Source organism: Pinus tabuliformis, chromosome 8, assembly GCF_031772625.1.
Source record: "Pinus tabuliformis cultivar Carrire ecotype Pingquan chromosome 8, CPIR1, whole genome shotgun sequence".
In the NCBI taxonomy this organism is placed as follows: Eukaryota; Viridiplantae; Streptophyta; class Pinopsida; order Pinales; family Pinaceae; genus Pinus; species Pinus tabuliformis.
The window spans coordinates 1803416741-1803438744 of NC_142294.1; the positions used below are offsets into that span (position 1 = coordinate 1803416741).

A 22004-nucleotide genomic window follows, 5' to 3' on the forward strand; every position below is an offset into this window, starting at 1 on the left:
ATACTGATGTGGATGCTCAAGAAAGGATGTTCGCCAAGGATACAAATAGTATGAAGAAGAGCTACCAAATGTGCATAATGTTAGAAATTCAAAGACAAAATAGATTTTCATACGTGGTAATTACTTGTGAGAGTTAGTCTTCTTTCTTTAGTTACTTATTGTTCTTTCTTCATCAAGCAATTACATGAATTATTCTTCCAAGATCACAAAGAAGCAAGAGACACAAAATTTAGGCTTTCAAGCCAAGGAAAAACCCCATAGATAGGGAAAACCCAACAATCATCTTTCAAGCCAAGGAAAAACCCCATAGATGGGGAAAACCCAACAATCATCTTCTTATTGAATCAAGTCAAAATGAGATATCCAACCCAAGACCAAACACTTCCTCCAAGTCAGCCCTCCTCTCTAGTCAATGTCAAAGTTAAGATTCTTCAAACTTCAATCAAGCTGCAAAGATCAGTTCACTGTTCTATTACCTACTTAAGAGAAATTTCGGCGGTGATACAAATTGTAATCTGCTTCAGATTTTCGGCCAGTCACAATTCTTCATAAAAACTTCAGATATTTTGGTCTGTAATGTTAAAATATGCAACTGCGGTCAAATTCCACCTTGGACAGCTCATTTGATGGAGATGATGATTGCATTGAATTCCTCTTTTCGAGAGGACCAAAATCGACTTAAAGATCACTCAAAACGGATAAGGAAAGTGTACTTATGAAGAAAAACCCACATGTGCATATTTGATAAGGTCAGCCCTTAAAGCAAAGTACACCCTTTGAAGGCTATAAATACAAGTGACCTCTACCTCATTTTGATATCATTATGAGACACTCTTCTATCTTGGTTTTTGGCTCGCACAGGTCTGACACTCATCCGCGAAGGAACAAGTTCACTCGAAGATGAAATTGCAGAGTTTGAAGCTCACATTTGTTTTAGGGTTTTGGGCCTTAGATGTAGGCACAGGACAAAGAGATCTTGACTAGAGTCGCTCGCTACTAGGCTCATTCGTGTGACCAAAGCATCCTAGTCGCATGCACAGTTCATTCTCTATGCAATCGACATCTACGGTTTCAGAATCTCAATTGTAAACTGCAGTCGCTCGCTTGTAGGCTCCAGAGAGCGATTGGGAGCTTCCCAATCGCATGCATGACTCCTCCTCCATGTGGTCGGGACCTAAATGATGGAATTTTAGTTGTCCGAAGATTTCGTTCAGTGACCGCAGTGTACGGAAGTTGACCACAGATAGTGAAAGTTCATTACAGGCTTCAGAATCAAGATCTTGAGTATAAGCATTATTGGGTTCATTTCATGGATGTTGTAGTTGCTTTTGATGAATAGTTGTATGAATGAAGATATAGTGTAAAAAATTCTGAATCTACACATCAGAAATCCTACTGCAATCACTGGTATCATCTCCTACTTGTTTTTACATTCAACAAGTTATTTAAGTATTAAACAGTGATGAAACACTATTGCAGACTAACATACATACAGATCATGAACTAAAAATAGAACGAGACAAATACATAAGGGACACCGTTATTTTTGGACAAACATCCCCGGAAGAACGCAATGCGGGAAAATCGGTGCAGCAACTCTGAGGGTTTTCTATTATTAAGTAGTAGTTCTGAATACAACTCTGGATGCCCTCTCGACAATCTAGTTACAGAGATAAAAAATATACTGGCAGAAACCTAAATGAGATTACCTCACTTCACCCAGCAAAATCTCTTCGTTTCGGCAACTGGACAAACGGTTCCCGGCTACAACTGTGCTACCCCTTCGCAGTAGTTGCGTGGGGCTTCGTGGAGCACACTGTGTTAAGTTATGGTATGTTCTATGCTTAGAGCAATTTACTTTTCTTTCTTATTATTATTCATAGATTAGCAATCACATGTGCATAAGTAAAGTGTAGATAGAACATTAAACGATCAACAGAAAACAAGCCAAGACAAGAGACACAAGATGTGGCGGCTAGCCAGGGACAAACCCCACAATGTGTGGGGAAACCCTTTGATCAAATCTTCTTTTATCTTCAATAATTCAGCAGAGAGAAATAGTACAATAAATCTGATTTATATTAGCAGTAGCAAACCCTAGATCAGCAGCATCAGCATTAGCGGCTTCATCATCAAAACTAGGGCAGACGATATCTCGCAAACCAACCGTCGGATCGGCTTGATTCCACCACCAAAAAATGTGGCCTTCAGAGGAGGTCCAGATGGACCTACAACACAGTTTAGAAGAGGAGGTTTGATGGTCAACGCTGGTCAAAGTTTGGATCTGCAGTTGCAGCTTCAGGTTCAGCAGCTTCCTTCCACATGTGTGAGAGAGAGACTCTTTTTTGCGCAGTAGAGAAGAGCCTCTTTTCTGCGCAGGAGAGAGAGAGAGATGTGATGAGATGAGTGAGTGCAAATGAGGAAAAGTCCTCCTGTATTTATACACAATTGTTGATGTTTGAATAGATGCGACTGTTGGGCTTTTGAGCCTACATGAGTTGTAGGTCGGCTTGATAATAATTCCATAATCAAAATAAATTCATATCTCCATAAATACTTATCGGAATCGGATGATATTTAGATCAATCCTACACCTCTCGATGAGAGGAATCTAATAAAAATATTATCAGCCATGAATAAGATGACCCACATGAAGTTTGGCCCTAGTTGCCAATTTTAACACTCCCTCTCAACTAGGGAGAACTTCATTTGCAATCTGTCTGTCGGTCGCTACTATTCATCCATAAAATGCACTGCCCTATACAGGCTGACCCTTGCCCTGCTCTGCTCTATTCTGCCTATTCTGCTTTGTCTTGTTCTGCCCTGTACTGCTCTGCTCTTTTTTGTTATGTTCTGCTCTGCTTTGTCTTGTTCTGCCCTGTACTGCTCTGCTCTTTTTTGTTATGTTCTGCTCTGCTTTTGTCTGAATTATGAAGAAGAAGAAATGATCGAGGATGTATCATACTGACTCAAAGTCAATCCTAGAGTATATACCACTGGTCCCAGACCAGTCTCAACCAACCCGAAGTCAGCGTCATAGTGAGTACAACTCCTACCACTGGTCCCAGACCAGTATCATCCTCCATTGACTCAAAGTCAATCTCAGAGTGCGTACCACTAGTCCCAGACCAGTCTCAACCGACCCGAAGTCAGCGTCATAGTAGGTACCACTCCTACCACTAGTCCCAGACCAGTATCACAGTCTCATAGAGTGTACCACTGGTCCCAAACCAGTCTCAACCGACTTGAAGTCAGTGTCATAGTATGTACCACTCTCACTGGTCCCAGACTAGTACTGCACTGACACGAGGTCAGTCTCAGAGTATGTACCACTAGTCCAAGACCAGTCTCAACCGACCCGAAGTCAGTGGGTACAACTCCTACCACTGGTCCCAGACCAGTATCATTGATCCCAGAACAATGAAGGTCATCCTAGCATAGGGAGTACAGTAGATACAGCGATGCGTCCATCGGTACTACTATGGTCCCTAACTTCATTTCCCTACTCATTGATCAGATGAGAGGTACTTCCCATGAGTCCCAGACTGCATGGGTAGGATGCCTTGACAGGAGAACTTAATCAATCCCGTCCTCACAAGAGAACTAATCATCCTGCTACACAATCGCCATGGAGAACACATCATCCAGGCCTCATAGGAGAACTAATCATCCTACTACATAATCGTCATGGAGAACACATCATCCAGACCTCACAGGAGAACCAATCATCCTGCTACATAGTCGTCATGGAGAACACATCATCTAGACCTCACAGGAGAACCAATCATCCTACTACATAGTCGTCATGGAGAACACATCATCCAGACCTCACAGGAGAACCAATCATCCTGCTACATAGTCGCCATGGGGTGTACATGTATACCACCAGGGGATAGTGAATCATCCTGTGGTCATATGTCGCTCCAAGAAGTACCCCGCACCCCCGGAGCTCCCAGAGCTCAATGCATCATACAGGACCCTCATCGGAGAGTCTTTGAACAACACCAAGTTGTTCTCGGAAAGTCAGGAATTTTACTTTCCCTAGGGGCTTTGTCAGAATGTTGGCGACTTGTTCATCTGTACCGATATGTTGGAGCCTAATAGCTCCCCGTTGCGCCATATCTCGAATATAATGGTACCTGATATCGATATGCTTGGATCGATCATGAAATACGAGATTCTCTGACAAATGAATCCCACCCTGGTTGTTACATAGGATCACGGTAGTATCCAATGTAAATCCAAACAACTCGTTGGAGATCTTTTGCAACCAAACTACCTCACAGGAGGCCATGCTAGCAGCAATATACTCTGCTTCGGCAGTGCTCAAAGCCACCGACTTTTGCTTCTTGCTCATCCAGGATATCGAGGCAGATCCCAAGGAGAAACAGCACCCGGAAGTGCTCTTACAGTCCTCCACATTGCCTGCCCAATCAGCATCAATGTATCCAAGTAGTCTCACATCTCCGACAGTGTATCTTAATACATGAGAGGTTCTGCCCTGAAGATATCTCAGAAGATTCTTGGCATCAATCTAGTGAGGCTCAACCAAATATGAGCTCACAATGCTAACTGCAAAACATATGTTCGGACGGAGGTTCACCAAGAACATCAACGCGAATGAGTTTATGAAACTCAGAGGCATTTCCAAAATCTGGTCTGACATCACTACGATATAACTTCTGAAAGCTAAGTTCCTCGAGGTAGTCACAGGCTTGCAGTCCACCATACCAAATCTTTCCAGAATCTTCACCACATATTTTCCTTGAGATAGGAAAATTTCCCTTGGCTTTTGCCACACTTCAAGTCCTTGGTCCTTCATTTCAAATACAGAAGCCAACTCCCTCTTACATTTGTGAATGAGAGGGTCTGCACCTGTTAGAAAGAGGTCATCCACATACAACACCAGTATGAGAGGCTTCTCATCTTCAACCTTAAAGTAAAGGTTAGGATTGGCTTCACTCCTAGTGAATCCCAGCTTCATCAAGTAGCTATCGATCCTCTCATACCATGCTCGGGGTGCTTGCTTTAGCCCATAGAGAGCCTTCTTCAACCTGCATACATGAGATTTTCGATCATAAATCTCAAATCCTTTGGGTTGCTCCACGTAGACCTCTTCTTTGATCGAACAGTGCAAGAACATGGTCTTGAGATCCATCTGATGTAGGTTCCATCCTTGTGAAGCCGCAAGGGCTATGATCGAGCGGATGGTCGTATATCTGGAAACAAGTGCAAATATCACATCATAGTCTATACCTTCCTCCTGGGAGAAACCACGAGCAACAAAACAAGCCTTATACTTTTCTGTACTTCCATCTGCTGCATGCTTTATCTTGTAAAGCCATTTAGAATTGACAATTGTCTTGTCTTGGGGTCTGGGAACTACTTCCCAGACATCATTCTCCATAATAGACTCATATTCTTTGGTCATAGCATCCTTCCATACTTGACGCTCGACAACATCTGAGAATGATGAAGCCTCATTTTGTATGATCGTGCTCATGATGGTCAGGTATCCCTGATACCTATCAGGTTTCTTACTTTCACGGAAGGTTCCTCGGGGTGCAGCATTTCCTTCAGCATCATCAAGTATCCCCCTAAGCCATGAAGGCCTCTTCCTAGAAGAGGAAGGCTCAGGTGGATAAATAGGATCCATGGGTTCCTCCATATTAGGCATTGTTACATCATCTACCCATAGAGACAGCTTCCACAATCGTACGGTTCTTCCTTTCCACCACACCATTCTGCTCAGGAGTATGTGGTGTAGTAGTCTCCCTCTTAATGCCAGCCTCAGATATGCCTGAGTGAACCAACTGTAATATATCGGAGGTCTTGCTTTGGCTTGAGGGGAATGGTCCCCTTTTGAGCTTTCCTTCGGCACATCCTGGACATACACCTTCTTTCTCCACTCGGAATTCGAGCATCCCTATCACCATTTGTCTTACACCGGGTAGAGCTTTATAATGAAGGTGGGCAAACCTCCAATGCCAAAGTTTGGACTGAAGAGATGTGTCATAAGACATGACACCTAGCGGACTTCCATCGACCTGATATAATGAATCAACACGAAACCCAAGAGTAAAGGCATCTTTAACATTATTTTTCTATATATGTACCTTGCCATCGCTGAAGGTTACCTTGTAGCCTTTGTCTTCCATTGCCGAGATGGACACCAGGTTCTTTTGAGGTTAGGTGCATTTAATACATCCTGGAATTTCTAGCCTTCTTGAATGGTTGTCCTCTTCCTTGATTCCTAGCTCTCCTCTTACCTTTGCTATTGAATTTGTCATTCCTTCATCAGAGAGATTTTGATCATCGTCCCGGTGTGAGTCCTTTCTATCCGGGCACTCGCTTGCATAGTGACCTGCTTTATCGCAGATGTAACATCGTCCTTTTCTTCCACCCTTAGGTCTAGCCTTTCCTTTTGATTTAGTCCCCGAATTATTTCTTTTCTTAGCATGAGAAGAAAAGGCAGAGGAGGACCTTTAGGCATGGGCATTTCTTGCTCTTCTACCCTTGTTTCTTCTTGAATGCATCTGGCCATTAATTCCTCGAAACCAAGAATTACATTATTGTTCAGAAGAGTAGTCCTGAACACGTACCATTCGGGTGGTAATCCTCCAAGAGTCGTGAGTGCCATTTCCCTATCAGTAATAGTCTCCCCAATAGATAGGAGATCGTTCCTGATTTCGGTGATCCTTAAGAAGTATGCTTGCATATTCTCAACTTTACCCTTCTTAATTTCCTTCAACTTATTTCTAAGAAACAAAACTTGATTTGCATCATTTACTTTAAATAAACTCACCAGTCTATCGTAGATTCCCTTGGAGGTGTTCGGGTCGGAGATGCAGGCCACCAAGTGCTTGTCGATAGAGTCCCAGATGATCTTCTTTGTTTTGACTTCTCCGGTTTTCCATTTGTTCCTGGGAGCAGCGAATGCATTTGATGGAGGCTCAACAATATTGCCTCTAACATGGTCCAACACTCCTTGATCTTCTAGGGTTAGATCGATAGACATCTTCCATCCATGATAGTCAGCTTTCTCACGGAGCTTGTCTTCGGCAAGAAAGAGTGTTGAGGACCCCATAGTTCTTTTAGGATAGCCTTGCCAATCTTCTCTTCGGTGATTGCTCTTGCTCTTGCTCGGGCCTTGTCTTCACCTTAGCTCTGATACCATGTTAAGTTATGGTATGTTCTATGCTTAGAGCAATTTACTTTTCTTTCTTATTATTTTTCATAGATTAGCAATCACATGTGCACAAGTAAAGTGCAGATAAAACATTAAACGATCAACAGAAAACAAACCAAGACAAGAGACACAAGATGTGGCGGCTAGCCAGGGACAAACCCCACGATGTGTGGAGAAACCCTTTGATCAAATCTTCTTTTATCTTCAATAATTCAGCAAAGAGAAATAGTACAATAAATTTGATTTATATCAGTAGTAGCAAACCCTAGATCAACAGCATCAACATTAGTGGCTTCATCATTAAAACTAGGGCAGACGATATCTCGCAAACTGACCGTCGGATCGGCTTGATTCCACCACCAAAAAATGCGGCCTTCAGAGGAGGTCCAGATGGACCTACAGTGCAGTTCAAAAGAGGAGGTTTGATGGTCAACGCTGGTCAAATTTTGGATCTACAGTTGCAGCTTCAGGTTCAGTAGCTTCCTTCCACATGTGTGAGAGAGAGACTCTTTTTTGCGCAGTAGAGAAGAGCCTCTTTTCTATGCAGGAGAGAGAGAGAGATGTGATGAGATGAGTGAGTACAAATGAGGAAAAGTCCTCCTGTATTTATACACAACTGTTGATGTTTGAATAGATGCGACTGTTGGGCTTCTGAGCCTACATGAGTTGTAGGTCGGCTTGATAATAATTCCATAATCAAAATAAATTCATATCTCCATAAATACTTATCGGAATCGGATGATATTTAGATCAATCCTACACCTCTCGACGAGAGGAATCTAATAAAAATATTATCAGCCATGAATAAGATGACCCACATTAAGTTTGGCCCTAGTTGCCAATTTTAACACACTGGGACACTGCGTCTGCGCTGCACTAACTCCTCTGCCTCTTGGAGTTCTGACGTCACCCTTCTCGGTTGATCCTGCTACTCCCCGGCTGAATTCAGACTTCTGCAGGAGGGTGGCTCTACCCCTGCACTGGCACTACGTCAAGCAATGTGTGGGCCCTCCTAGCCCAGCGTCAGCCTCCCTGGGTCTGTGTTGCCTCCTCTAGCATCTCTCTGCCTCTCTTTGAGGTCTCGAAGAAGATCCTTCAAACTCAACTATCCCAGCCCCTCTGCTGCAACAAATCACTTGTTCGATTTTCTCAGCAAACCTTGCCCCAGAAAAATCGAAGTGACTAATCTCCCAAGTGTACCTCCAACTGACTCTCAAGCCTCCTCTTATATTTTTCCTGTTGATCAATCAACGGTCGCGATTAACTCCCTAATCAACGGCTAAGATTAAAACAGACTTGATCCTTGTGATTTAGAAGTTTCTCACACATATTCTTATTAATACCCATTAATATTTTTATTTTCCTAAGTTTAGTCTTAGGAACCCATTAAAATTTTAATTATTTTAATAACTCCTCATCCGGATGGAATTTCTCCAAACGATTTCTGGGTCTTGGAGATCTCATGTGTTCTAGCCCCTCCACAAAATTTTGGAGCTAGAGCACATCCGATGCTATCCAAAATCAACACTCCCTCTAAGCGAGGAATGTGCTCTAGTGACACTTCTCAACAAAGGTACTACACTGATCCACTGCATCGGTCCTCTGTGCTACTAATGCTTGGCCTAATGCCCTCCATCTACTATACTGTTGCCCATGACACTACCACTATCACTGCTACATCTGTACTACAGCTCCCTCTCAATATGCTGCCTCATGCTACCCATAGCACTGCCACTGCTAACTGCTGCACTGCAACTCAGTTGCTCTTAAGTAAGCAACTAAAACTTCACCCAAAAACTAACATGTTGGTCAATCTGGATGCTGAAGCTACCTTTGCTGCTAATTTGTGTTGACCCTCTGCTGCTACTGCGCTGCTGCAACCTACTCTTGCCTCTCGCACTGCCACAACTTCCATTGCGCTGCCTCAGACTTTGGCACTCTAGCTCTGTCATTGTCCCTCCATCACACCTCGCTCCAAACGATACCCATCATTTTGCTACTGTCGTTAAGGGCTCCCGTAGCCGTATGTGATCCAAGAGTTTGGGCACCTCAAGGATCTTGTCCTTGTCATGTAGTCCTCTCGATTACAACTCCATCTCGCCCCACCTCTTCTCCAGAGGCACATGAGCACTCATGGCACAATCCTCGCCTTCTTTGTCAGCTTTCACTGGAGCAACCTTCAAGTCAAAGACCTCCTCCTTGCCCTTCTTACGAGGACACTGAGTGGCGAAATGTCCAAGTTCCCCACACTTGAAGCATCTGAGTAGGCAACATTTATGGCGCAAATATTTGGAAATCTGCAGCCAAAGATGCATTTACGATCAAGAAATGGAGGGAACGGTCGGATTTGAATTCAAAAGCGCCTATAAATATGGCATGCTAGCCTGCAGAAGAACACTTTGCTTTTATAGAAATTATTACCAGACAAAGTACTGCACGTCTATGAATCGAGAGGATTGGGAGGCAATTTTTAAGCGTCCAGGGCTATCTAACTTATCTAAGACATTCTACAAAGCCTTTGTCGACAGTATGACCGGAACAAATCCCGCAGAAGTCGCTAGTTCTAAATTTGTCGTCTCTGACGTAGCAACCCCTGAAATCACGAGCATGGAAGCTACGCTCGTTGTGCCTACGGCACCAAGGTCACGTAGGCCGAAGCCCTTTGCTGCTAAGGAAAAGCAAAAGAAGCCAATAGTTGTACCAAAGAGGCAGTCGTCGAGAAAGAACCCGACGGAGGTTGCAAAAGGGTAAAATGGATAAGGCAAAGAAACCCTATGTGCCTTTAGATTTGGATGAGGAGGAACTCTGCGGAGGAGTTGAGGGGTTGGACGCAAAGGAGGGTGAGCTTCTCACAAGGCTCCCAAAGTATATCCCTCCAAGAAATGGCAAAGCGAAAGTCACCAAGGATCTCGATAACGCCAAATTTACTATCTCGACCCTATTGTTGCCAAAGAAAGTGCCTTTCGAGGGCGCGCTCTTAGCGCGCATCCCTGTGTTGAGATGGAAGACTGGGATTTGGCCAATCACGAAAAATTCCCACATTTGGCCACAAGCAAGTATATGACTAAGATATACTATCAAGAAACGGGGGTCACGTGGTTGGAGACCATAAAGTGGGTCACGGGAGTGCAGAAAGCAGGATTGATGTATATGTTATGTGTACCCCACTTCAGCAGGACCACAATTAACACGATCTGTGTTCGCCAGTTGCTCGCGCTGGTGCACGATGGGCACCTCTGGCTGGTAGAGCCCATCCCCATAACCAATATGTCAGTGCATCGCATTACCGGGCTACCCTATCAAGGGGAAGATCCAGCCAAAGAGTTTGCAGGCAAAAGTAAGGAGAAGCAATTGGTTGATCGAATGAAGAATGAATTCGAGTTGGTCAAGAAATCGCGCGAATACTCTATCTGCTCTATCACCGACAAGGCAATACAGTTCGCTGCCCAAATTTTGGCGTGTAAAGTTACGAGGAAATGTCGAGCGGACGAGGTTCTAGCACCTGTGATCTCGCTAGCTGCACAGTGCACGAAGGGCGTACAATATCACTGGGTGCGCTACCTGTGCAAGGAATTTTTGCTGAACTGTCGTGAAGCACAGGATGACAGTAAAGCCTTTCATTATGCATGGTTGTTATTGCTAATTCTTCTTGTTGCATGGAAACTTCCGGAGGACAAGCAAATTTCCTCCACAGGATGAGGATATACCAGAGGCAGCGAAGTTTGCTTCGCTGTGGGCGACGAAGGACCTAGAGAGGGTCATGGAGACTAAGATTTTTTACATGCTAGTCGAGATGGACCTGCGCACTATTATTAATTAGAGGCCAAGGTTGTCCCCAACCTTGTTTGCCCAATTGGAGGCCTACACGGAGTTCAAGGCTGATTTCCATAATGTCTCAATCCGCGCAAGGCGAGATCCTAAGCAGATATGGCACAAGATACCTTATTTAGTTACACAGGCTGGTGTACAGGAAGTGGTGGGACTATGGCCAACGAAGTGGAGGGAGCCCACAGACCTTGGTGCAGGAACAAGTAAAGGAGGAGAGAGCTCCTCCGCGCAAACAACAGCCGAGCAGAAGAAGAAGGAAGCAGAGCAAGCAGCAAAACGCAAGAAGGCTGCCCAAAAGAAGAAAGACGTTGCTGCTAAGGCAGCTGCTAAAAAAGAGCGCGCTAAGAAAGAACGTGCTGAGAAGGAGCGCGGTGACAAAGAAACCACCGTGGAAGTAGAAGAGTTCGCTTCCCAGCACACCAAAGAGCGAGAACAGTCTAGACAAGAAGGAGGTGGTGGTGACGCGGAGAGCACCACTTTCAGGATCTCAAAGCATCATAAGGAGACAACCACTGGGCCAAAGAAAAAGCACAAGTCAGATAAGTAAGCGCACATTGACCCAATGGTCCTCATGGAGTGTAATATTCCTAACCCGGAATAAACCACAAACCCCAGCAAAAGCTCCAACCAAATATGTGCAATGATATAATAATCCAAAATGATAAAATAACAGTGGAACAGCATATAATAATGTAAACCGGAAATATAAGCAGATACAAGAAATGCAGCGAGAAAATGCTAAGCCATTTTATTATTCTGAGCAATAAAATGAGTACAAGAGGTGATCAGACAGATGGCACCTCGACTTGCACAAGGCAAGTGAAGAAATACTCCCAGAATAACAACGAATGGCCTCCCTGCGTGAGTGTTGCTGCTATGCTACTGCTGCTGCTAGGAAACAACTGATGGTTTGGGGCTGCTCCCCTCCTCGGAATAAGCTGAAACTCTAGATTCGGGCTCTACTCAAGAAACCCAGAAAAACCCAGGAAGCTTTCCTAGAATTACTGACCCCCGAAAATAACCCTCCAGGGGATCTGCGCAGTTCCTCCAAGGCTCTGCACTGCCTCTGAAAACCACTCTAAAGCCTGCCTGGAACTCCACCTGAAAACTGAGCCAAAATCCTCCAATAGGCAAGGGTTGGTCCCCTGCTCACTCACATAGCATAAAACCTCCTGCAAACCCCCCATCCCCACCAGCTGCCAAAATGAACTGCGTCCCTCTCCCAGTGTTGCCAGTCCTCCAAAATGCTTCTAAAACCACTGCTGGAATGCTAATGAAACTACTGCTGAAACACCAAAGGAAATACCTTGCCCAAGCAGGCACTCGAAGTCCCCCGGGGCTAAGGGTGAGATCTCCGAATGGAGACACTCGATGCACTAAACAGTGCTGCAGACTAGCTAAACAGCCAGCGTGCTCGGAAGTCGAAACGACTAGCTCAAAATGCACATAAACTGAATGAATCAAAATGAGGGGGCTCCTGTCTATTTTATAGCCTCTGCCTCTCACAATCCCTAGGCTCACCTCCTCCTGTGTGATTCCCCTCTTGCCACGTGTGTTTTTCCCTCCTGCGCAGTCCTTCCATGTGTCTGCGTGGGCCCCATTTCTGCGTCCCCCTTTGGCCCCCTTGGCTCCCCTTTAAGTCACAACGTTGTGCTACCTAAGAAGTGACTTTTTATTCTAAAGTGAGTTATTTTCCCCTGTCCTCACTTTTTATTTACAAATAACTATAGAAGGCAAAAAATGGACAAAATCGAATATTCCAATTAGCCATAGCTAATTAGGAATATTACATGGAGGGGGACCTCGACAAAATAGGGTATAAAATCAGAGATACCATGACAGAACTGTAGCAATAGTTCGAACAACAGTTTCCATTATCCCTCAGCAGTGTGCAGAAAGATCTGCATGAGTTACAGATACAGACAGGTAGGTTGCAAGCGAGCATGGGCTAGATGAGCAGAGTTCAAGCGAGCCTACCACAAGCGAGTGAGAGTGCGATGCAAGTGGAACAGATTTTGGACCTCAGAGTCATTCCATTGCCAGAAGGAGCATTACGCACAGACGCAGAGGAAGACCATGCCCAACCTAGAAAGATCAAGGGTGTGGGGTTAAACTTAGCCGCACTGCCACTTCAAACCCTCCACGCGCTTCATCAAGGGGTCTCGGATGAGCTTCAAATTAGAGAGCAGCGCGCGCTAGCAATGATCAGCGAGGTCAAATTGAACAATGAACAAAGCCTGGCAGTTGCAATTACACAGTCGTGTAAGTCAGTCCCAGAGTTACACATTCCAAAGGATGCAGTAGCTGCAGCAAAGATTAGGAAATTCGCTGCTGCAGTGCGAGAATCAAAAGATGAGATAAGCCGAGTCACTTTTGACTTCCAGATGCAGATATCGGAACTTCAGCAAAAATCACAGTCGACTACTCCGCCAAAGGTCAAGGAGTAGCGTGGCACAGCCATCAAGGAGCATATGTCTACATTGGATACTGTAGTAACAAGCTGCCATCATATTTTTGAAAGCACCATGGAGTTGTGGACCAATTTGCAGGAGGACTCAAACCTACAAAAGTTGCGTACAGAGATCCAAGAAGCATAGCAGAAGTATGAAGAGGTCAAGACGACTGCACACTTTGGCGCCAATCCAGCGCTTACAGGAAGGGAAGCTGCTACAAGCATGTCGGAATTTCTAAGTCTAACTGTTAGAAACCCTTCATGTACTTTTCTGATTTATTTCTGCCTACTTGTTTTGTTAAATTAACAAGTTATTTACCATGTAAATACTGAAAATAAATACAAGTACATGCTTAACACATTACAGATCATCAACTGAAGGAAACAAAACAAGCACACAAGTTACACCGTTGTTTTTGGATTAATGTCCCTGGAAAAACCCAATGCGGGAAAACCGGTGCAAGTATATGAGGGTTTTAATTATTAAGCAGTTTCAGAATATAATCTAGCAGTTTCAGAATATAATCTGGGTGCCAACACTGGCTCACCCAACAGAGAATAATCTTAGCAGTAGTACCTCTCCTTTAAAGACAAATATTCCAGCTGAAACCCCGAATGATAATCCCACCAGCTCCCAGCTCTAATCTGCCCCACGAAAACCCCAGCGTAAGCCTCTAGGGACTGCGTCAGCCCTTTCTGGCCCAGTGTCACCCTAGCTTGCCCTGCGTCAGCCTCTGGAGGCACTGCGTCAGCCCTTAGAGCCTCTGTGTTACCCACGCTGGCTCTTTGATGCACCACGCAACTCCTGGCTGCCTCTACGTGAGCCCTAGCTGGCTCTATGTGAACCTCTAGCTGGCTCTACGTCCCTCTCTCCCAGCTTCTACACTGATCCTCCCGGTACTATCTCTGCCTCTCTGCTTCTATATTCACTGCCCCTCAGCTACTACTCTGATCACTCTTTCGATTTCCTCAGCAAGCCCTGCCCTAGAAAATCGAAATCTTGATCAACTCGGTGTATTCTCCATGTGACCCTCAAGCCTCCTCTCATACTTTTCTTGTTGACAAATCAATGGTTGAGATTATGTCCCTAATCAACGGCTAAGATTAACTCTGGCTTGATCCATGACTTTTGGACCCTTCTAACACAGTTTCCATTACAAATATTAATTATTTTAATATCTCCCAAATTGTTTAGAATCTGCCCAAACCATTTCTGGGTATTGGAGATCTCATGTGCCTTAGCCTCTCCACCAATTTTCATGGCTAGAGCACATCTAATGCTACCCCAAATCAACAAAGCACAGGTTGAGGATCTGCAACGCAAAGAGTCAGTTCTGAAGGCTCGGCTTCAACCATGGACAAAGTAGGCAAGCCAGATTTCTCTGACTATTCAAGAAAAGTTGAAGGATTTTTAGCAGACCCAAAGGACCATGCGCCTCACGATGGAGGGGTCCACTATGGAAAAGTTGGTCGAAGAGGTGTAGCAGGCTGCGGTACAAAGCATTGCAGATCTTGAAGTTTTGAAGATGGAGTTCAGTGAACTCCGCCAAAAAGTCGAGAAGCCAGCTGAGTGACTCAGGAGCTAGTCACCATATTTGTGTTGGGGGCCTGTTAGGATAGGGTCCATGGGGTCAAGTTTTGTTAGAAAAAGTGAATTTTTGTAATAGATTTTGTAAATAATGTAAAGTCTCCGCGAAATGTGGAAGCGGAGCGTGCAGCTAGGTATGATTCAAAGGGGCATTAGCCCCTTGTATGGGTAGGTCATAGGAGGGTTTTGAGACTCACCCATGGGCCGCAGGCCATGGTATTGTAATTGAAAGGATATAAATATTTGAGTCTTAGCGAGTCTAGAGGATATATCTTTTTGTGAAGAACAAGAGTAAGGGCAAGGTGCTAAGGCAGGAAAGCTTTATTTCCCGTACTTAGGCGAAAAGGGAAAGGTCCTGCAGCTGAGTGAGCAAGGTAGAAGAGTCTGTAATTTGAACACTGAATCTAATAAACACAGTTTTGGGTTGAACCGAATGCATCTATGCCTTGTTCTTTATTTATGCTTAAGTTAAAGTATCTTCGCTTTGTAACTGCTTTTTATGAAGTAATGTGTTTTTACTGTGCGGATCTGTTGGATCTTTAATGTTTAGGCATGTAAGTATAATAAACGGTCTTCGCAAAATTATTAGATAGATCTAATATAGTTAACTCTCGGAGAAGGGTAGATCTATGCGACGGTAGATCTAGGTCATAAAAGCTTTAGAATGTGCAACTAATTGCGCAGAAGTAGTGAATCTGTATCTTTTATGCATGAAGAGTACAATCCAGTACGTTCGCGAAGATCTGAAGGTCTTTTCGATTGAATTAGAGTAGTTAGTTCCGCAAAAAGGGTAGATCTACGCGAAGGCAAATCTGAGTTATAAGGGTTTCAGAATACACATCACACAAGTCTCTGGATGCAGAAACCTGGTTCTAGCATCCCCCAATACTGCTTCGGGTGAAATTGCAGCCTGTGCTACGCAGGTTGTTGCCGAAAGGGCCACCAATGTAGAGTTTTGTTGGTTGGCGCAACTAACTTTGAACCTGGGTCAGGACCCCTTAAGCCAGCACTCACCCATATTTTGATTAATACCCATTAATATTTTAATTTACCAAAGTTTGGACTTAGGAACCCCATTAATAATATTAATTATTTTCATAAAATACAATTTGTGCAAAATTTCACCAAACGGTTTTTGGGTTCTTTAGAACTCATGTGCCTTAGCATCTCCACCAATTTTCAAGGCTAGAGCACATCCGATGCTACCAAAAACTAACACGGCAGCCCTAAATTCTTGCATGTGTGGGAGGTTTACTTGATGTTGTAGGCTCTTTTCTCCTTCACTTCAGTGCCCTTCTTCTTCGCTTGAGTAGGAGGCCTTATAGGCCTAGTTTACTTGCCCAAATGGTGAGATATGTTAACTATGAGATTCTGTTGTTATGACCACAGGCAGCCCTCCCTTTCTCGCACATGTGACTGCAACTTGCTCTAGAAACAATCCTCGTTCACTTCGATTTGTGTCTCTCCTTCTTTGTTAAACTAGAGGCTCCTTCTTCGTCCTTCGTTCACTCTTTTTTAGTCTTCTACCTTTGCTAATTTCAGAGGTGAGTGAGTTTGACGTTGGAGGAGTGGACAGCCTCTATATATAGAGGTATGCCCCTACTTTAGGCCGACTTGAAGGCCAACTTGCTGACTGTAGGCCGACTTGACTTCTTTGCTTCAGATTGCTTCTTTTCATGTTGCCATTGCTTAGAGGAGACTTGACTTTGCTTGGAGGTATATTCTTTGACTCTAATACATAAGTATACATAGTGTAACATGCCCTTAAGGTCTTCCATAATTTCTTTTGACTCACCTATAGCACTTTAACATGTGCTAGACCTATTTCAATGAACAAGAAACTCATTGACCAATATAATAAAAATAATATTTCTTTTCTTGAATAAATACAAATATCAAGATTCAAAAGTACATTTATGAAGACTGAACCTCGTTACATTTCCTTCAACACTTCTGAAAATGTCACTCCTACTCCCGCTCCCCGTTTTCGCTCTCGCTCCCAAGTAACCTTGGGTTTACCTTTCATATATCATTCATTCAATATTCAACATTCACAAAAGCATAATATGGCAGCTAGGTCGATAAACCAGATCGGGCTCTCTTCCCAAACCATGTGAAGCCTAATTGGGACATCATACCAGAAAGATTCCCTTAAGACTATAAGTGGTGCTATCATCCTAGTCAATAACATTATAACTTGGACAAAAAATTCTACACAAATTCAGTGTAAATGTGCAATAAGTAGTTTAAGATATTTTCAAAAGTAAATTTCGAAAACTAAAGTAATTCTATTTAACAAACCATATTAATACCAAAAGCATAATCCATTAACACGGTAATGACAATAGCAATGCATTAAACAAAGAAATTACTTAATACAGAAAGTAAATTTAACTATACCTGAGATGATTCGACCGTATACCTGCCCATCGTTGCCAAGGAAAAATGCCTGCCACATACAAATGAATTAGGTCCCAGACAAAGTGCATACGCAAAGATTACCTTTCGAAAGATTGATCTACATTCTATCTAATAATTAGACTCTAAAGCATGAGAATAGAATGTAGAGGTGAATTACCATTTTAAAATGGCCCGTCAAACGAGCCAGCCAAGTCACTTTTGAAATGAGCCATGTCCATGCATATGAGAAAATGTTAGAATTAGAACTTAGATAGATTCTACTCAAGGTTAGGAGTTGTACTGAGGTAACAACGTCTGCTATAACAGTATTAGGCAGATGAAAATATCCTTCACGCCAACAATACCTCCATTGAACTTTCCACTCCAAATCACAGGTGAAAGAGGCTTGCTTTGCCCGTATAGCACCACAGCAGCGTTGATAATAGTGTCTGCACTTGTATCTCTATTCCGCATCCCAGCTATCTCCCAAATTCTTGGAATGTGTCTGCAATCGTGATCCCATGAACATCAAACTAGAAAAGTTTTTCTTGCTATCATATTCAACACATTCCCAAACTTGGATCGTGATCCCATTAACATCAAACTAGTAAAGTTTTTCCTCCTATCATATTCAACACATTCCCAAACTTGGATTCGGAGATCATAAATAATCGCGCTCTCCCCCCAACTCCAACAAAAAAAAAAAAAAATAGTTTGAATAATCGCGGCCCCCCGGCCTCCCTCAAAAAAAAAGCAGTTAGAATAATCGCCCCCAACACCTCCAAAATAAAGCAGTTTGAATAATCACCCCGCCTCCCAAAAAAGCAGTTTGAATAATCGATGCATGAATGATGGACTTTTCTGTGCAAGAATCTTTAATTAAAGCTCATTGTTAATTTAACCTTTCCTCTATACTTCGATTAAGGTGCTGTCCTACTATATTTGCTGCAAAACTTCCTTCTAGTAAAATGGCAAACCACCAAATTACTTACTCTGACTTCAAAATTTTATCAAATAAACGATCCCATCGCTCCTCTGGAATTTCCGCAAATCTATTCCTGAGCAATAAACATTCCAGTAATAGGAGTTCGTTTTGATTCCAAAATCAGATCCATTCACACAATTGAAACTACAAACAACTCAAATGTGGAATTATCGGTCGAAAATTAGTTTACAGTAGTAAATTTATAATAAGTCTATTCAAATTTAGATGAATTCACATTGTTACATTATTGTATATTAATCTATTCACGTTGAGTTGAATTCACATTGTTACATTATTGTATAAATAAAGTATTTATTTAGGTAAGAAGTTTTCGATTAATGGTGAAAGGGTAAACTGGTAAAACACTTCTTGCGATAGATCAAAACTATTAGCGAACAAAAGAACACCAGTTAAATGTAAAGAACTTTTAGTTAAGAAGTTTTTGATCGATGGTGAAGGGGTATTCTGGTAAAGCACTGTTTTAGATCAACGATTCAAAATCTTTTGTATTTTTTGGAATTTTAAAATAAGTTTTTATTTACCTATATAGATTCGGCACTTTGAAATTTCAAACTGTGACATATTTGGATTGGTAAAGTTTAAAACTCAAATTTATAATTCCAAAAATTCTACAAAAGATTCTAAACAATTTAAAAATATACTAAAAAAATTTTCAAAACTGTGACATATTTGGATTGGTAAAGTTTAAAACTCAAATTTATAATTCCAAAAATTCTATATAAGATTCTAAACAACTTAAAAATATACTAAAAAATTTTTCCAAAATCTAACACAAATAAACTACAACAAAATAAACCAATTAAATGCAAAAAATACACCTATTAAATGCAAAAACCCAGAAAATTATAGATTCAGCACCTTGAAATTTCAACCTCCTCCATATTTAGATTGTATAAAATTTAGAACCCAAATTTATAATTCCAAAAATTCTCCACAAAATTTTAAACAATTTAAAAATATACCAAAAAATCTTCCAAAACCTACACAAATACACTGAAACAAAATAAACCAATTAAATGCAAAAAAAAAAAATAGTAAATACACCTATTAAATGCAAAAAGCAAAAACCCAGTAAATTAGCCCACAAAAATCACCAATTAAATGCAGATTGTCCACTCAACTGACATGAGTTTAAAAAACCAATTAAATGCAAAAAAATACACCTATTAAATGCAAAAGCCCGGTAAATTAGCCAATAAAAATCACCAATTAAATGCAGATTGTCCACTCAAATGACATGAGTTTAAAAGATCATAGGGTGATCCTAAATTAATTAGCAAAGATCTTTCGCACAAGACCGTTTCACTTTTATTTTCTTCAAATTAATTATATTATATAAATATAATTAATATTTATGATTATAAATTGGATAATTATTATTATAACTCAAATCATGGCAAATTCAAATTTTCTTCAAATTAATTATATATAATAATTATTAAGATTATAAATTGGATAATTATTATTATAATTTAAATTATAGTAAATTAAAGCACAAAAAGTTATGAAATAAAGATTTTTTTAACGTAAAAAATTGATTAATTTATGAAAATGGATATATGTGAGGGGATCTGAACTTATAATTTCCAAATAAATAATATATAATCATCTTATTGAGGTACAACCAATAATAAACACATAGTTAGTTAAAAAAAAAAAAGGAGTGACAGGAAATGCAAATATTCAGAGAACCTGAACTTACTTGAGTTCTTCAGCAAGATTGGGTGTCAAAGCAACATTCTTCTTTAGCAAGGTCAGAATTTCCAACTCTTCCGTATAGTAAGCTTTATCTCCGGAAGATGTTCTTAAAAGCTGCCTCTCTGGCTCGGCTTCTCTTTTAGCTTTATCTCCCGAAGGCGTTCTTGAAAGCTGCCTCTCTGGCTCGCCTTCGCTTTTAGGGTCATTGTATGAAGCACATACCCCAATTCTTCTAATATGCAGAGGCTTCAGAAGCTTTCCAAATACATAATTTGCTGCAAAATGTATCAAATACTTAAAAGGTCAGCTGAAACTGGCATTTAAAATCATCAATTGATGAGATATCACAACCTTTCTCAATGATACGTCCTGTGAAAGAGCTTACCAGTAACCTTTTGAAACAGATGGGCCGATGAAGTCTGTGGCTTTGCATTGTCGAGATAATGAAAATGAACAATCATGTTGGAGAAAGTCAAGCTCATGGCCATAGTTGGAGATTTGGGTTTGTGTTTAGAAATTGAAATAAGAGGGCTTTAGGTTTAAAAAGATTTTGTGCTTCAGCAGTCCTCTGCAACTACAAAATATGATCTCACTTCCACTCTCTCTCACAAAATAACCAACAGTACCCAAATTTATAAGCCTGGTGTTCAGTCTTGGTCCAGCTTATTGCTTCTGTCCAATTTGTTTTTCGATAACACAAGTTTGAAAGTAAATACCTTTCATCTGATAATGCAATTGATAAATTCATCTCCGAGCGGCTTTGTCTGGAAGTGGCGGTGCGGCTTTGTTTTTCAGGACTCTCATACACCTCCCGGAATCATTATTTCCTGGATTACTGGCAGCTTGCCTCCGGAGTAATTCTCATCAGATGTCGACTCCTTCTACAGGCGGCAATCAGCTGGCGGCTCGTCATATGACAGCATCTTCTCTCATGGGCTATTTGTCTCATTGCACTCTCAATATCAGTAAATACTTGTATCAATGCTTTTTTAGAACAAATGCTCAGAATGTCTGACCATTTTTGGTTTTTATTATCCACAGAATGACTATGACCTGATGCGATATGTGATCGATGTTTTACCGATCCATATTTTGCTATGTACTTATCAAACAGTTTATATGAACTCAATATAACATATATAGATTTTTCTTCTGAAAAAAAAAATTCATCTCCGAGCATTGCAAATACCGGCCAGCACACTTTTCTTTCTTTTCCGCCCATATCTCCCAAGCCACTCACAATGAGAAAATGGATATTTTTTGCCAGTCCATACCACCTCAGCTCCTGGGGAGACATGGTGAGCCCTCGCCAGCTCAAAAACATTATGGAGGTGATGCGCAGATCGTCGTGTCACTTCTTCAGCATTTTTATAAAAACTTCAGCTATGTAAAAGCTGTTCAAGGACGAAGTCAGGTACTCGATTCGGTCAAAAGGGATTTCAAAAACCAAAACGAACACATGTAACTTTCACAACTAAAGAACGGATTCTTTTCAATTGATTATGGTCACCCCAAAAGGGGGTGGTTACGAGGATAGGTATCATTTTTATTTTTAAAATTGATTGGTAGAAACTTTTTCAAATTACGCAAGATATTTTTAATTTATATTTTAAAATTTGAAAAATGGAATTTTAATTTGACCGGACAATAATTGTAATGGAAATTAGATATTATTTTGTGATAGAGTTGTTTTTAGTGTGATTTTTTGGATTTTTTGATACCGGAAAAATTTGAGTTGAAATTTTGATTTGTTCATGAGAAAAAGTTTTTCGATGTAAATTACATGATAATACATTTGTCGACGCGTTCAAACTAACGAGTGTGGTTCATCGTCACTACAAGT

At 41.6% G+C, this 22004-nt stretch overlaps 1 protein-coding gene across 1 annotated transcript in view; it reads right to left on the reverse strand.

The window, feature by feature from the left end:
- The window catches only part of LOC149243439 (uncharacterized), a 166071-nt gene extending 145160 nt beyond the window's left edge, over window positions 1–20911 (reverse strand). The window contains exons 1-6 of the mRNA XM_089367810.1: window positions 20547–20911; window positions 20166–20436; window positions 18450–18515; window positions 17823–17962; window positions 17636–17673; window positions 17458–17506 (exon numbers count right to left, since the gene is read on the reverse strand). Coding sequence (XP_089223936.1) covers window positions 17458–17506; window positions 17636–17673; window positions 17823–17962; window positions 18450–18515; window positions 20166–20436; window positions 20547–20649 — 667 coding nt within the window. The 5' untranslated portion in view covers window positions 20650–20911. The remainder of the gene's footprint in view (window positions 1–17457; window positions 17507–17635; window positions 17674–17822; window positions 17963–18449; window positions 18516–20165; window positions 20437–20546) is intronic.
- Window positions 20912–22004: the final 1093 nt, after the last annotated feature.